This window comes from Arvicola amphibius, chromosome 11 (assembly GCF_903992535.2).
Source record: "Arvicola amphibius chromosome 11, mArvAmp1.2, whole genome shotgun sequence".
In the NCBI taxonomy this organism is placed as follows: Eukaryota; Metazoa; Chordata; class Mammalia; order Rodentia; family Cricetidae; genus Arvicola; species Arvicola amphibius.
Genome location: NC_052057.2, coordinates 87197669 through 87211761, shown reverse-complemented (window position 1 = coordinate 87211761; position 14093 = coordinate 87197669). Strand labels below are relative to the sequence as shown.

The 14093-nt window shown below is 39.3% G+C and overlaps 1 protein-coding gene across 2 annotated transcripts in view; it reads right to left on the bottom strand.

Moving 5' to 3' along the window:
- The window catches only part of Map3k7 (mitogen-activated protein kinase kinase kinase 7), a 62174-nt gene that overhangs the window by 34123 nt on the left and 13958 nt on the right, over positions 1 to 14093 (bottom strand). For both annotated transcript variants that reach the window (XM_038347607.2, XM_038347606.2), the window contains exons 3-9: positions 12426 to 12491; positions 11476 to 11521; positions 10034 to 10172; positions 7673 to 7797; positions 5208 to 5336; positions 2767 to 2897; positions 1417 to 1498 (exon numbers count right to left, since the gene is read on the bottom strand). In XM_038347607.2, the coding sequence (XP_038203535.1) occupies positions 1417 to 1498; positions 2767 to 2897; positions 5208 to 5336; positions 7673 to 7797; positions 10034 to 10172; positions 11476 to 11521; positions 12426 to 12491 (718 nt within the window). The remainder of the gene's footprint in view (positions 1 to 1416; positions 1499 to 2766; positions 2898 to 5207; positions 5337 to 7672; positions 7798 to 10033; positions 10173 to 11475; positions 11522 to 12425; positions 12492 to 14093) is intronic.

The window sequence follows — 14093 nt, the reverse complement described above, 5'->3', positions numbered from 1 at the left end:
CCTGAGAGGAGAAAGTTATCTATCTGCTGGGAAAGGTAGAGGGTATAACGTGCAGACAGAGAGTCTTGCCTTAGACTAGAAACATGGGCAGTCAGTTGTAAAAAACAGAGAACAGAGAAGGTAGGCACTGATCCAAGTAGCCACAAAGACACAGAGAACTTGAAGGACCTGTCTTCTGATGACTCCAACATTCTTAAACAGAAAACAAGGTCAGCCTACAGCATGGACTGGAAAGAGTTAAATTTTAGGAGAGGCTGACATCTAAGACAAGTTATCTAGGAGAGGAGATGCATAGTGGCACTAAGCACTCATCTGAGGACAGTCAGTGTGTGCCATCCTCAGCCACATTTGGATAAGGAGGAAGCCGGGAGCCAATTAGGTCTGTATCTTAACTCAGCAAGTGGGAGAGAGGAAATCCACCACTGAGTATGACTCTTGATGGATCATCATTGACCAGAATCAAGTGGAGGGATGAGGAAAAAAAGAGCCTCTGGGAACTGAGGGTCGGTGAAAGGGGTATCATCACAACAGCTGAAAGTCGGAAGATGACAAAGAGGGACAAGACAGGAAAAGTTCCCTGTAGAATTTCAAGGCAACTCAAAGGTTTTTAGTAATGACTAGCTAACAAAAACTTCAAAACAAGCCATCTCAAAGTGGGAGGAAAAAGAATAATAAAAATATTTGTTGGCAAAAAGTGAAATTTTAAAGTGTTGGGTACATACATATTGACATGTACAAGTATATCTCTACGCGAAATTAAATAACAAAATGCGACATATTTTGCAAAGTGCAAATTCTCTAAGTTAGAGTAGTAGTTCTACTATTTTTGATAATCTCAAACTACCACTTGGTACTTCTACTGTATATTTCAGAAAACCAAACTCCTAACTGAAGCAATTTCTTGCATAAGTCTCTTTAGAAACAAAAAGCAGAACAGAGTTGGTAAAGAATTCCAATGTTCACAATAATCTTCAGCACTGTTTGACCTAGCAGTATTCACAGAGAAATGGTTGGGTATGGTGGCATGCATCTCGTCTGAGAATTGAGGTTTTTGAGGTAGGATCATGAATTTGAAGTTAGCCTGAATCATACAGTGAGTTCTGGGCTAGCCTGGATTCAAAGTGAGACTTTTTCCCAAAAAAGATGAAACTAAGAATCAATGTAAGACTAGCATTCACAGCAACATAATATTCAATCCTTCAGCCCTAACTAAGAAGTAACTCTAGACATGGAAGGTCTTCAGTAGCTCATTAACCTCAGGGCCTTCATGAAGAGCGAGGCACCAGCAACGACCTGCAGTGAATCCAGAGAAATGAAGACGTCAAACGCAAACATGGATTTCACCCCTTTTCTCATGACAAACTTCACAGGACAGAGGGGAAATGCTGAGGCTGCTGACGCTGTGTGTTTGTTTACCTGTGCTGGTGGCTGAGTTGCTCTGCCCTTCATCAGAGTACTGGCAAGGATACTGTAGAGGCTCGTCCGCTCCTGGGAAGTACTATAGTAAAAGCAAGTCACAATTTAAAATGCCTTTAGTACAGGTGAACCCCGTTACATGATCTCAAGAGCACATGTGCATCACTGCCTTAGTCTAAGGTGCACCAGAGGGCCACAGCTCTGCCTTCCCTCCAGCGTGTCCCGACATGGAATGACTTCTGTTTCGGACCAAACAAACACGTGGCAGTGCTCCTTCTGGAAAGTGAGCTGTGGACAATGCCGTGTTCTGACATAAGCACAGAAGACAGGACGGGAAGCTCTCTGGAGGAGTACACAGAATACAGGGCTAACTGCTCAGAAGTATATGTGACTTGGAACAGGGACATATATTAAAAATTGTTGCAAGGACTGTTAGTCTGACTACGGGCAGTGCGCAGTAGTCAATCACCTTTAGAGCCAGTATTTAAGCATTAAGAACATACTTTACGGAAGCCCTCTTATGAACTGCGGGCATAATACTGAAATTATTTACTGAACAATGCAAGTAAAATTTAAGGGGAGATTTTTTTCAAATTAGACAAAACATAGGTGACCAGTTATAATTTGACTTATACATCTTAAAGTTTAGGTGTACAAACTTTAGTCACAGTTACTTCTTAATTATTTTATTGAAAATAATCTATTTCCAATAAAAGAAAAAAACGCCCCAAAACATTTGAAATAACCCTAAAGTATCAAGATTTGTAGAGTAGGGAATTTGATTATCTTTTAAAATGGATTCTTTTAAATTAAAAGATTCCATCAGGCATAGAAAAAAAGTTTAGTTTTTATTGGCATCTGAAAACATGCAGTCAAAAGCCAAAATAGGAAATATTAAAATTACTCAAATATATACCTCTTAAAATAGATCTCCAGCACACTATATAAATGACTGCATTTTGATGGAAAGCTGATGAAGTTAGTTTAGTTCAGCATGTTAACTGATATTATACATGTAGGCACTGAAAAGCTTTAGATGCCCTATGCACCTCTCATACACTCCAGTACCCAGGAACAAAACATTTATCTATAAACATTAGTACAGGACAGCAATCCCAGAAACCTCACCTACCCAACTTGTCATTACAGAGAAAGTGACATGTTCCTAAAGCAATGTTTTTCTTCTGATAGTACAAGTAACAAACGCCTATTCTAACTTTAAAAACAAAGGAAAGTATAGTGCAGAAACAATTTCCATTCCTTCATTTTAAAAGCCCTTTAAAACTCGGTTTTAGTTATAGTTATGTTATAGTCCCCCAAACCCAAAGCCCCTCAAAAGAAGGATTATACCCGCATCAAGTGAGTCATTATTTTCACAATCTCCTCCATTGAAGGGCGCTGAGAGGGGTCCTTAGACCAACAGCGGGTCATCAGACTCTCAATGGGCTTAGGTAAATTTTTGATCAATGGTGGTCGAGTACCTATAATTAAAAATTAGAGGAATAAAAGAATTACCTACCCAAAGAGCAGTGCAAGATTTTTATAGTTTATTTCCAACAATATCTGAATTAACATTTTTTGTCTTTTAGTTTACCATTTATTGTATCTATACATATTTTCACAAAGGGCAAACTATATCAAAAGTTTCATTAAAAATTGTAACACATGGTGGTAATTACAGTGAGAACTAAGAATACTTCACCTGGATGTAAGCGGAGACTGGCTTTTGTTTCCTAACTGCCCAGACCCAAATAATCACATAGAAACTATATTAATTACAACACTGTTTGGCCAATGGCTTAGATGTAATCCTAGCTATCTCTTACATCTTAAATTAACCCATTTCTATTATTTTATATTTTACCTGAGGCTTGTGGTTTGTTGCCTCACATCTTGCTTCTTGGGCAGCTACATGATGTCTGCCCGACTCCACCTTCTTTCTCCCTGCAGTCACTTTAGTTTCCCCACCTACCTATAATCTGCCCTGCTGTAGGCCAAAGCAGCTTCTTTATTAACCAATGGTAATAAAACATATTCATAGCATATATAGGGGAAATCCTACATCATCTCCCCTATCTATCTAAATAAAAAAGGTTTTAATTTTAACATAGTAAAATTACATATAACAAAACAGGTATCAAGCAAGAATTATAGCTACAGTATTTAGTCTATTTGTATCTGGTAAAATTAAAGAAAATATTCTATCATCTATTTTATCTTTGTGAGTCTAAAGTTTCATAACTAATTTATCTTTTATCATAACTAAGGAAAACTACACCTTTAATCAGCACTTGTGAGGCAGAGGATGGCAGAAATCATGGATTCTAGTTCAGCCAGGGCTGCAGGGTAAGACTGTCTCAAAACCTAAACCAAACTGTAAAGCATTCTTTCAACAAACAACCAAGGCCAAGTGCATTAAGAAAAACAAGTAGCTGACTTGAGACAAGATGAATTTTTAGACTACAAAACTTCAAATGTATTTGAAAAAAATTCTTCCATTTATAGAAAGCGATCAACCACTCAGTGACTTCCTCAACCATGGTACCACACTCACTGTTTTTCCTCAACTATGGTGTCACACTTCCCTCAACCATAGTTTTCATTTTCAACTCAATGACTTCCTCAACTATGGCGTAACTTAACTTCCTTCTGTCAAGCAGTATTAGACACCCTGACATCCCTTCACCATGCTGCTTCCTATGCAATGCTATGCCTACCAACTTTCCTCTGCTGTACTGTTTACAGGATGAATTTACTAAGCCTGCAATGGTATTACTAAGCTTCTCCCACTCAAGAGTGACTTCAGATACAGTACGGTCTTTGTAGGTTAATCAATCAACAAGTTAGTTCTTTTACTGTGTCCCTCATTGACCATCATTTGCTGAAAACAGACAGACTCCTGCATTTTCTACGACACTACAGGACATAACAAAGTGGGAAAGGAAACTGACAAACAGCTAAGATTACTCGGAAGGTTTTGCTTGGCCAGTCTACACGTGCTCTAAAGAGCCAGACAGGTGTCTGTTCTTTGCTCACCTGTGAGCTAGGATACAAACAAGCACTCACTGGGGTGATTAGGGCAGAGGAGGGACCAGTGATGCTGTAGTTCCTTCATAAGAGTTTCTTTATCAAAGCCAGTGTGAAGGACCTATTAGTGAGGAAGATGTCTACCACATCTGTAGACAAGCATCACTGGAGGCCAGTGAGACATAACACTGTGCCCATTAAGTCACTGATGAAAAGTGGGAGCACTTGAATCAGAAGGACCTGCCTGTGGCTCCTAGCACCATCACGTACTGCTTGTGGTGTTAGTACATGTAAGTATGGTTGAGAATATACAACTAAAACATGTGTGCAGCACTGAATGCCATGCCCTTCTGAGCTTAAGTAACATTTATTACCAGCAGATTTGCTATTTGCTCTTTCTCCTTGATGAGAGACTTGCTTTCCCAGGAGAAAAGGGATCTAGCTTCCCAACTGTCTTAACAATATGAGATATTTCATTTATCTACATTTTCAAAATGCTTTTCTATCCCCGAGAGAGACTAAAAGTACTGGCTAAGTTCTAACGGTCCTTCCCTAATCAGTGCAGTTGGCAGCTTCAGCCCTATGCTCAAGTTTCCATTCTCCCCACCAGAACCAGAGACAAAGAAATGGAGAGTGCTAAAGGAAGGTGGTCTGCTAACAAATAACTCTATTTTAATGTTAGATATACACGGTCACTGGGGAAGAATAGTTTTCTAGATATGAAATATACAAAACATATTAAAAGAAAAATTCTTTTGACAAACCATTATGAACAGCCCACATGATTCGGAAAGCTGGGCCCCCGATCTCATCAAAGGGTTTCCGGCGTGTTATCACTTCCCAGAGGATAATGCCCCAGCTGAAGACATCACACTTTTCACTGTAATTGCTACCTATGAGAAAAGGCAAGCGGATCTTGAGACCTCTTCCTTAGGAATCACAGAAACCACTAGTCTCATAAATTCTAAAGACAAGAGATTGTCACACTCAGAGTTGAGCAATTACTTTCTTAAATATTTTCAAACTACAGTCTAATGAATTAAGTATAGACAATATACTCAAAATTCACACAAGAAAGTCAGTATTTTCTACTTTTTCAACAGGATGCACTGGCTTTCTTCTCTGTGTAGACTGATCTCCTTTACAGACATAGTTTGAAACACCTTTATATTTCTTTCTGTAAGTTTTTAACTTCTTTTTCAGAAAAAGGCTTATTTTTATTTTATGTGCATAAATGATGTTTTGCTTGTATGTATGTCTATGTAGTATGTGTGGCATGTGACCATGGAGGTCAGAAGTCACCAAGCACCCTGCATCTGGAGTTACAGACCTTCATGAGCCTTCAATGGGTGCTAGGGATTGAACCTGGGTTCTCTGCAAGAATAGCAGGTACTCCTTCCTACGGAGTCACTGCTCTAACCCCTCAGTTTCTTTTAAGAATGCTCATTTGGAGACAGAAGCCAGGTTTTTTTTTTTTTTTTTTTTTTCATACAAAGCATATGTTCTATGACTGAACTATATCCCCAGCTCCTGTAATTTGTTGCCTTAATACTTTTCCTGCTCTGTGACAAACAGCATTCTTTGCTATCAGAGTAAAGCACTGTTTTGATTTAGTGGCTTCCTCTGTAATATATATAGCCAAAATTCTTGATTTAAAAATCACAAAGAAAATTTAAGTGATTAAAATTATGAATGACAAATGAAAACTAAGCAGATTATGAACAAAACTGTACTACAAAGATGGCGGATACACCAACATAATACATATACCCCAAAAATTCCATACCCCAATTATTATAATGTTAGATCTGTATGCAAAGAAGCACACAATAGCACAGAACTGCCATCAGATAGCAATATAATTTAGGCTACAGCTGCTGCCTGATGACACCTTTCAGAAATTTAGAAATTTATATAACCTAATAGTCTGGGCTTTGTTGCCCTCAAAAGAGGAATGATGCTCACTCTGCATCACAAACCCCTCTGCTTGATGCAGGGGGAGAAAGAAAAACAGAGAAAAAGAAAAAAGGCAAAGTTCTATCTGGTGGTGGTGGTGCCACACCTTTAATCCTGGCGCTGAACAGAGGCAGGCAGATCTCTGAGTGAGGCCAGCCTGGTCTACAGAGCGAGTAACTGGACAGCCAGGCAGACACAAAGAATGAAAAACAAACAAGCAAACAAAAGGCAAAGTGCATAAGCAGAGTCTGATTCTTGAATGTGTTTTGAGTACTGCAGCATTCATGCAAACCGAGATTGACAGAAGCCCATTTCTTTAGCTCAATGTTTCTCATTTAAAAGAGGACTTGATGTTTTCGTACAGAAACTTACATATGTGAACTAACCTTAGGACTTCCGAGGGAGCTATGGAGATGTGAAGGAAAGCAAATGCTGGCTTACCCTCTACCAGTAGATCGCGGTACCACATCAGCACCCAGTCACTTGCAGTCTTTTTAAGGCATGCCCGTTTAAACCTCAGCACTCTCCATTGTTAACTGACAGCAAATCAGTGCAAAGGCACAGCTGATTCTCCTTATTTGGGGCATATACAGTCTATTAAGAAGTCTCCATAATAATTGAACACTGCTCTCTATAGGACTATGTGTCTTTGTTCACGACAATTTTGTCAGTTAACCAATATAAGACCTTGTCTTATGTGTGTATTCACCTAACCCTCCACAGGTAACTAGTGTCAGACTCTGTCACTCTAGAGCATGTCCGAGAGAACACCCCTAATATGTGTTTGTATGTACCTCACATATTCAAAGCCTTCTTGTGCTTAGGCAGCTCTACTCCTGGGGATAGTGTAAACAGTAAAACCACCATGACCACCAACAAAAGGGAGAACATGGATCTGAATAAACTGCAAAGGGGTCCCTTATTTACCTTATCAGGTAAACAACCTTGGAGAGTGCTGGGCATGACTCAAAATGTGTTCTGTTGTTATGAGGATCTTATGTCTGGACAGCTGTGAAAGCATCTCACTAAAGATTGGCACATAGACAACTTCCCCATTATGCAACCTGTGAACAGTGAGGACTGGTTGTACACGTGTCAATCTGCACAGAAAACGCCAATTTAAATTCTTCCATAAAATCTGGGATCTAAGGCTCTATTCTCTTAAGACCCTCTTATGTACTATTCAGAAGTACACTATATATATGTTAAAATGCATCCTGGATTTACAGGAATCAAGGCAGATAGTCGGCTGTATCTTGCTCTGTGGCTGTACCTTCAAATACTTCAGGAGCCATCCAAGCAGCGCTCCCTTTATTATTGGTCATGTGTGTCTGGATATCACAAGCTGTACCAAAATCGCAGATTTTCAGAACTGTCCCTCCTGCAACCAGCAGCAAGCTATTGTAAAAAAATTCAAAAATCACAAAGTCAGTATTTGATTTTAGAGTAAAGAAGAGATAAACATAGAACTAGAAAAAAGCTAAGTTAGACGAACGCTATCAGTAAACTTCTATAAAATGTTACTTGGACACTGTAATGGCCTAACAGTGTAGAGTTTAGAGGAATATCAGAAAAAATTAATGTAGAGAATTCAGGGAGACCATCATATTCAAATTTTGATGTCTTATCTTTAGTTCCGTGACATTTCCTGACCAAGTGTCCCTTTGGCTAAGTTAGACACAGGTTGAAAACCTTTCTATAGTGAGGCACTTAGGTGTCCTGGAGTGGAAGTTTAATCACAAACATTTATCCTGAAAGAACAGCAGCACACAATAAAACAAATAATCTAACTGGAGATAAAGTAAAATAGATCAATACAGAAGGAAACCAATAGTTTATTTGCTTTTGCAGTATAAGAAGTTGAACCATGGAGCTGTGTATGCCAGATAAATGTTCTATCACTGAGTTATGATTATGGGCCAATGGTTCTTATTTTATGTGTTTATTTTGAAGATATTTCTCAATGTTTAATCTCAAAACCATTTCTGAATTTAGAATGTGTATGGGTGGGCATGGGGAATGAATCTTGTATGTTTCAGAACTTCAGCTGTCTAAAGTGCTATGACTCAAAATTCAAATACAACTACCAGAGAGTATCCTTTTACCTAAAAATTTTACTTTTGATAACAAACAGAAATAGAGATGTGTAGCTTGGTCAATCTGAGGGGCCCTTGACAGTGGGACCAGGATCTATTTCTGGTGCATGCGCTGGTTTTTGGAGCCCATTCACTCAGCCTTGATGCAGGGTGTAAGAACTTAGTCCTGCCTCAACTTAAGGTGCCAGGCTTTGTTGATTCTCCATGGGAGGCCTTACCCTTTGGGAGGAGTGGGGGGGGTAGGCTGGGGGAGGCAAGGGGGGTCAGGAGGAGAAGTGGGAAGGAAAACTGTGGTTGGAATGTAAAATGAAATTAAAAAAGAAAGAGATATGTCATAAAATGTGCATAATCACACTGTAGTAACTATTCAACAGAAAGCAAATGAAAACTTCTAATTATACACCTTATTAACTTCTTATATGCAATATTCTACTTTAACTAGAGATCTAAGAAATTCTCTTGTATTCGATGTGATTATAATAAGCAGATAAGTCATTATTCACAATGCTATACTACCAAACAATTTTGTTATATTTCAACTTTTGTACGTATGTAATTAACAAAATTTCTGTCTTACTATGCTTGTTTAGATTCTCATTCTATCTTTTAAAGGCTCTTTAAGTGTCAGGAGTCTCACTCACTATGGAGAAATCTGGGCTATCTGTGTCTCTACCCAGATTCAGAAATGCTTCCGCTCCCTCTCTAAGAACAAGAACATCACTGCACAGTCCTGCAGTGTCTACCATGCGCAGACCCTGCTCCTGTTAGGAATGCAGCAGAACAGTAAGTCAGACTTGTCTCTCCTCTCAGAAAACTATGCAGGAGCTATTTTATATACTGCAAGTACAAAATGGGACTTCCAGGCTAACAGATTTTAATTATTATAATGTAAAATTGGAGTTAATAAAAACATCCCCCACAGACAGCATTCTAACGTATAAGTTTAGATAAACAGCTAGATGATAAACTTTAAGTAAAAAACAATCATGTAAATAAAAAGGAAAAGTCAAGAATGACAATTACCTTGAATTGGGGGTGGCAAGAAGGGAGATGTAATATTTTGTTTGTGATCCAACAAATAAAGCTTGCCTGATGATCAGAGTGCGGAGCTAGTCACTAGTTAGCCACAGAGGTCAGACAGTAGTGGCACACACCTTTAATCCCAGAAATTGGGAGACAGAGGCAGATGGATCCCTGTTGAGTTCAAGGCTAGCCTGAGCTACATGAAATGGATCCAGTCTAAAAGAGAAACAGCCAGGCGGTGGTGGCTCACACCTTTAATCCTAGCACTAGGGAGGTGGAGATGGGAAGGGATATGGCTGGGCGGAGAGAGAAATATAAGGCCGGAAGAGACAGGAACTCAGTCTAAGGACTTGTAGAGACAGGAAATCCCATTAGGTCTGAGGATTTTGTGGAGGTAAGAACTAGTAGCTGGCTACTCCAATCTTTCAGCTTTTGCCCCCTAATATCTCTGGGAAATTAGAGCAATTAGAATTCACACTACAGGGAGAAGCCAGTGTCACACCATTAAAACTTACTTTGGAGGCTTGAGGTCCCGGTGAATTAGAGCTTTGGGCTGCATGCTGTGCAGATAAGCCACTCCTTGGGAACACTGTAAACACCAACTCATGGCATGGGCAGCAGTGTAATAAGGCAATGGTTCGGCACCATGCAGCACTGCAAGAGAAAGGCACAACAAACTAAAAGGAACTTTATTGCACATAACATGAAACAATATAAATGCAAGCACCATAAGTATCATCAGAACACACAAGTGAATATTCTCTTACAATATTTTAGTCCTGCTTCTAAGCCTTTTCTAGATAAAAAGAACAACAGCATATTTAAGACATTTTAGTGGTTAACTCCCATATAGTTGCTCGAATAAAATTAATAAGCACTACTATACTTTTTAAAATTGAGTATCTGTCACACAATCGCATACATGATGAGCAGTCCTATCATTATGAGGACTAGAGGAACAGTGAAATAGGACGGCTGTGCCAGACGCTCACAACTGCACTGTGCATTGTAGCTAAAAACTAACAGCTCTCTCAAATAAAATTAGATAATAGTACCTACACAAATTAACAATGAAGAACACACTTAGTGAACGGAACTAAATGTTTGTGTAAAATAATGGTAACTTAAAAGCAAATGCTGTCAATTTTAGAAAGCTTACAGGGACAGCTCATGAATATATGAGATTGGTACTTTTAGGACGAGAGCTCTGTTCCACAAAGGTAATACCAGCACAAAAGTTCTCTTTCATGGCAACTGTGTGGGTTTGAATGAGAAGAGCCAGCACAGAACTTTGGCCTCTATATCATGGAACTGTTTGGGAAGGATTAGGAGGAGGAAGCATGCCGATGGAGGCAGGCTTTGAGATCTCAAGACTCAGCCATGCCCAGTGTGCTCTCTGCCTCCTGCTTTCAGATAAAGATGGGAGTTCTCAGTTGCCCCAGAAAACATGCTTGCTGTCACAATGCCACACCCTTTGGAACTCAAGCCCAGTTAAACACTTTCTTTAATAAGTTGCCTTGGTCATGGTTATAATAGGAAAGTAACTAAGACATTATAATAATAGAAAGTAACAATTTAAAATGTTCTTTGAAGTGAGTTTCCATCATTTTATGTTTTGAAAAGAACACAAAACAAATCACGGTGAAATGATGTATAGTTAGAGTTCTAAAATGAAGGCTCAAAACTAAAAGGATAGAAAAAATGTCTGAACATATTTTAAAATCTTTAAAAAAGCAACTGTTACTTTAGGCTTTGGACATAACAAAAATATTGTTAACTCGAAAAAATGTATATAAATGTTATAGTATCTTTCTGGCCCTAAGTACTTAGCCCAAACAACAAAATTAACTCTGTGAACTCTGATGGCAAATTGTGAGAAATAGGTAAATTAGTTTTTATTAAAAGCTCTCCAGTTGTTTCAATCTACTAGCTAAAAGCAGGTGTGGCTGCTACTCACCATTGTACAAAGAGCCTCCTTCAGCATACTCCATCACAAGACACACCTAAAGGACACATGCCAGAATTACCTGGAGTGACAACGTTGGGCCCTCCCTGCACATAACTTTGTTCAACTGTCTCACTACTCTGAAAATGATTCCTCTGGCCACTACTATGAGAATTACACCAACAGAAGGAACAGATACATGTGATCTAAGAACTTGTCTTCTAGGTGCCTGTTAAGAGTAGAGAACATGTCAAAGTGGATCACAGGACTTTGGGGACCAAAATAGAATCACAAGACCTTTCGAGGACCTTCTCCAGTGCCAATAAAGACATGTTCTAGGGCATAGTGTCTAATAATAAGGTGAGTTACTGACAATGCAGTTCGTAGAGGAGAACAGAGAGAGGTACACACTAGTCCGTGACGGAAGAGGCTTTTATTCACATGGGATCTAGTATGGGAAGAGCCCAGGGCTTGCTTACAGGCTGTGGGAGTCACAGGGCAGAAAAAAGGAAAGGGGGGGGGGACTGAAAAGTTTCCTTCTGTGGTCCCTCACTGGCCACGGTCAGGTTAGCTAAGGACATAGATGAGTGGTAACATGAGGAATGTCAGGTGATCTCTCTTGGCCAGCAATTACTGGGGTCCATAGTAGGGGAAGGAAAGAATTTAGAAACAAAGTACTTTAGTTCTGGAAACTAAATTAGTTTTGAGGACTGTTGTTATTTACTCAAGATGAAGGAGCTTTATAAAATGGTGTCCCCAAGACTAACAGGTACCTGACACAACTCTGTCAAAATACTGCTGTGTTAGAAGACTAGAAGCAAATGAAATGCAGGAAGTGTGACATTTTCAGAAATAAAGCTAAGATAGAGCAGAAGGGAACAGCTCCATATAGTATATAAACTGTCCATACTTGCCACATTGTTTCCTGTAGGATTACAGATAATAACAGGAGAGACACTTACTGGATTCAAGCAGGCTCCATACAACTTTACAATATTAGGATGGTTCACTCTTGACAACTGCCGGAGCTGTAACAAATTACAGGTTCTTAAAAAGTGTTAATTTGTGAGTACTTATTTTACCATGCTGTTCAAATCTTATTGTCATACAGAACATCTGTTTACAGTAACTCCTGTTTAGCAGGTGCAAGCACTATGGAAATCCCCAGTGCCTGCCTGGAATCCCTGTCCTACAGTTCAAGTGGGAACACAGACATTGTCAAATATATTAAGAGAGAAATCATTAAAGCATGCACAAAGCGCTATAATGGGAGTGAAGAACAAGTCAGGATAAACAGAGAGGAAACTAGCTGCCAAAGGTCAGAGCATTATCCCTGATATGGCACTGACCACATTACCCACACCAGAAGCTGTGTTACTTTCATTAGAGATACAGGTGACGGATTTACCTACTCTGTATGTGCTCCTGGATTTCTTGACTCTGAAAGCTAGGTACTATTACTTCCATTTTAAGTCTGACACCTCGAAGTTAAGTTCCAGAGAGAATAAAACAGCTGTTAAAGATTCCACAGTCAGGATTGGAACTTCAGTTTATCTAACACGAAATACACACTCTTTCTGAATAGCGGCCCCCAATTCCTTTTTCTCTCTTAGAGTTACTGCAGACAGTTGGGGAAGGGGTGTTATCACTCAGCTGTACAATATTTGCTAGCATGCCTTAGGCTCTAGTTTCAATTCAGAGTAAAGCCCAAGTCAAACTCTAGCACAAATGAGGGAGGGGCCTTTCTGGGAAAGACTGACATTCCAACTTCTGGTTTTAATCTTCCCTGAGCCAGTAATTACACTGAGGCTGAAGTAATTTCCCCGTCCCACAATGCAAATCTCTACAATGTACCTTTCTCACAAAACAGCGTCTTGCTTTTCCTCCCTCCCTTGTCCTCTTTGCTGGAGCTAAGTCACATGCTACTAGCTCAGGCAAGGCTCACTAAGTCTCTTAACCTTCCTATCATATGACACTGGACAGTTTTCTTTACAGCTGATAGTCATGAATTTTTGTCATAATAGAAACTATTATGCATTTATGCACATAAATAGATTCCATCTCGGCAAAACTCAACATTGAACTTCATAAAGCACATTATTCAAGCATTTATTCCTGTTTTCTCTGAATGTTATAAAGTAGGTTAAACAATAATATTGTTGTTAAACAATAAAAAGGCATAAACTCAGAAGGATGATGAATTTATCCTGAAATGAGATAACAGGATACAATTTTGGAAGCTGACAAGCTAGAGACTAGTAACAACTGACCCAGCAGACTAGAGCCAAATCATAAAGAAGCAATGAAAACAAGAGAACAATATATTTACTTCACAAAAGTCTGTTATGCAGAAGAAACGCATAAAGGGTTTACCAACAGACTTGCTTAGGAGACAGGAATCACACAAAGTAGAATTTAGCTAAAGGATCACTGCCTCCAAAATACCCCGAAGATAAATAGTATGTTAACCAGCCTGCTGGAGATAAAATTTACAATGCTGGATGTAAACGTTTGTTGACCAGGATTCACCAGCCGTTAGGCTCATCCACAAAAAACATGCCTCAAACAGGCAGTTCAGGGGGCAGCTCAGGGTAACAACCAATGTTAGTCGTGGGCTGCCATAAAGCCAT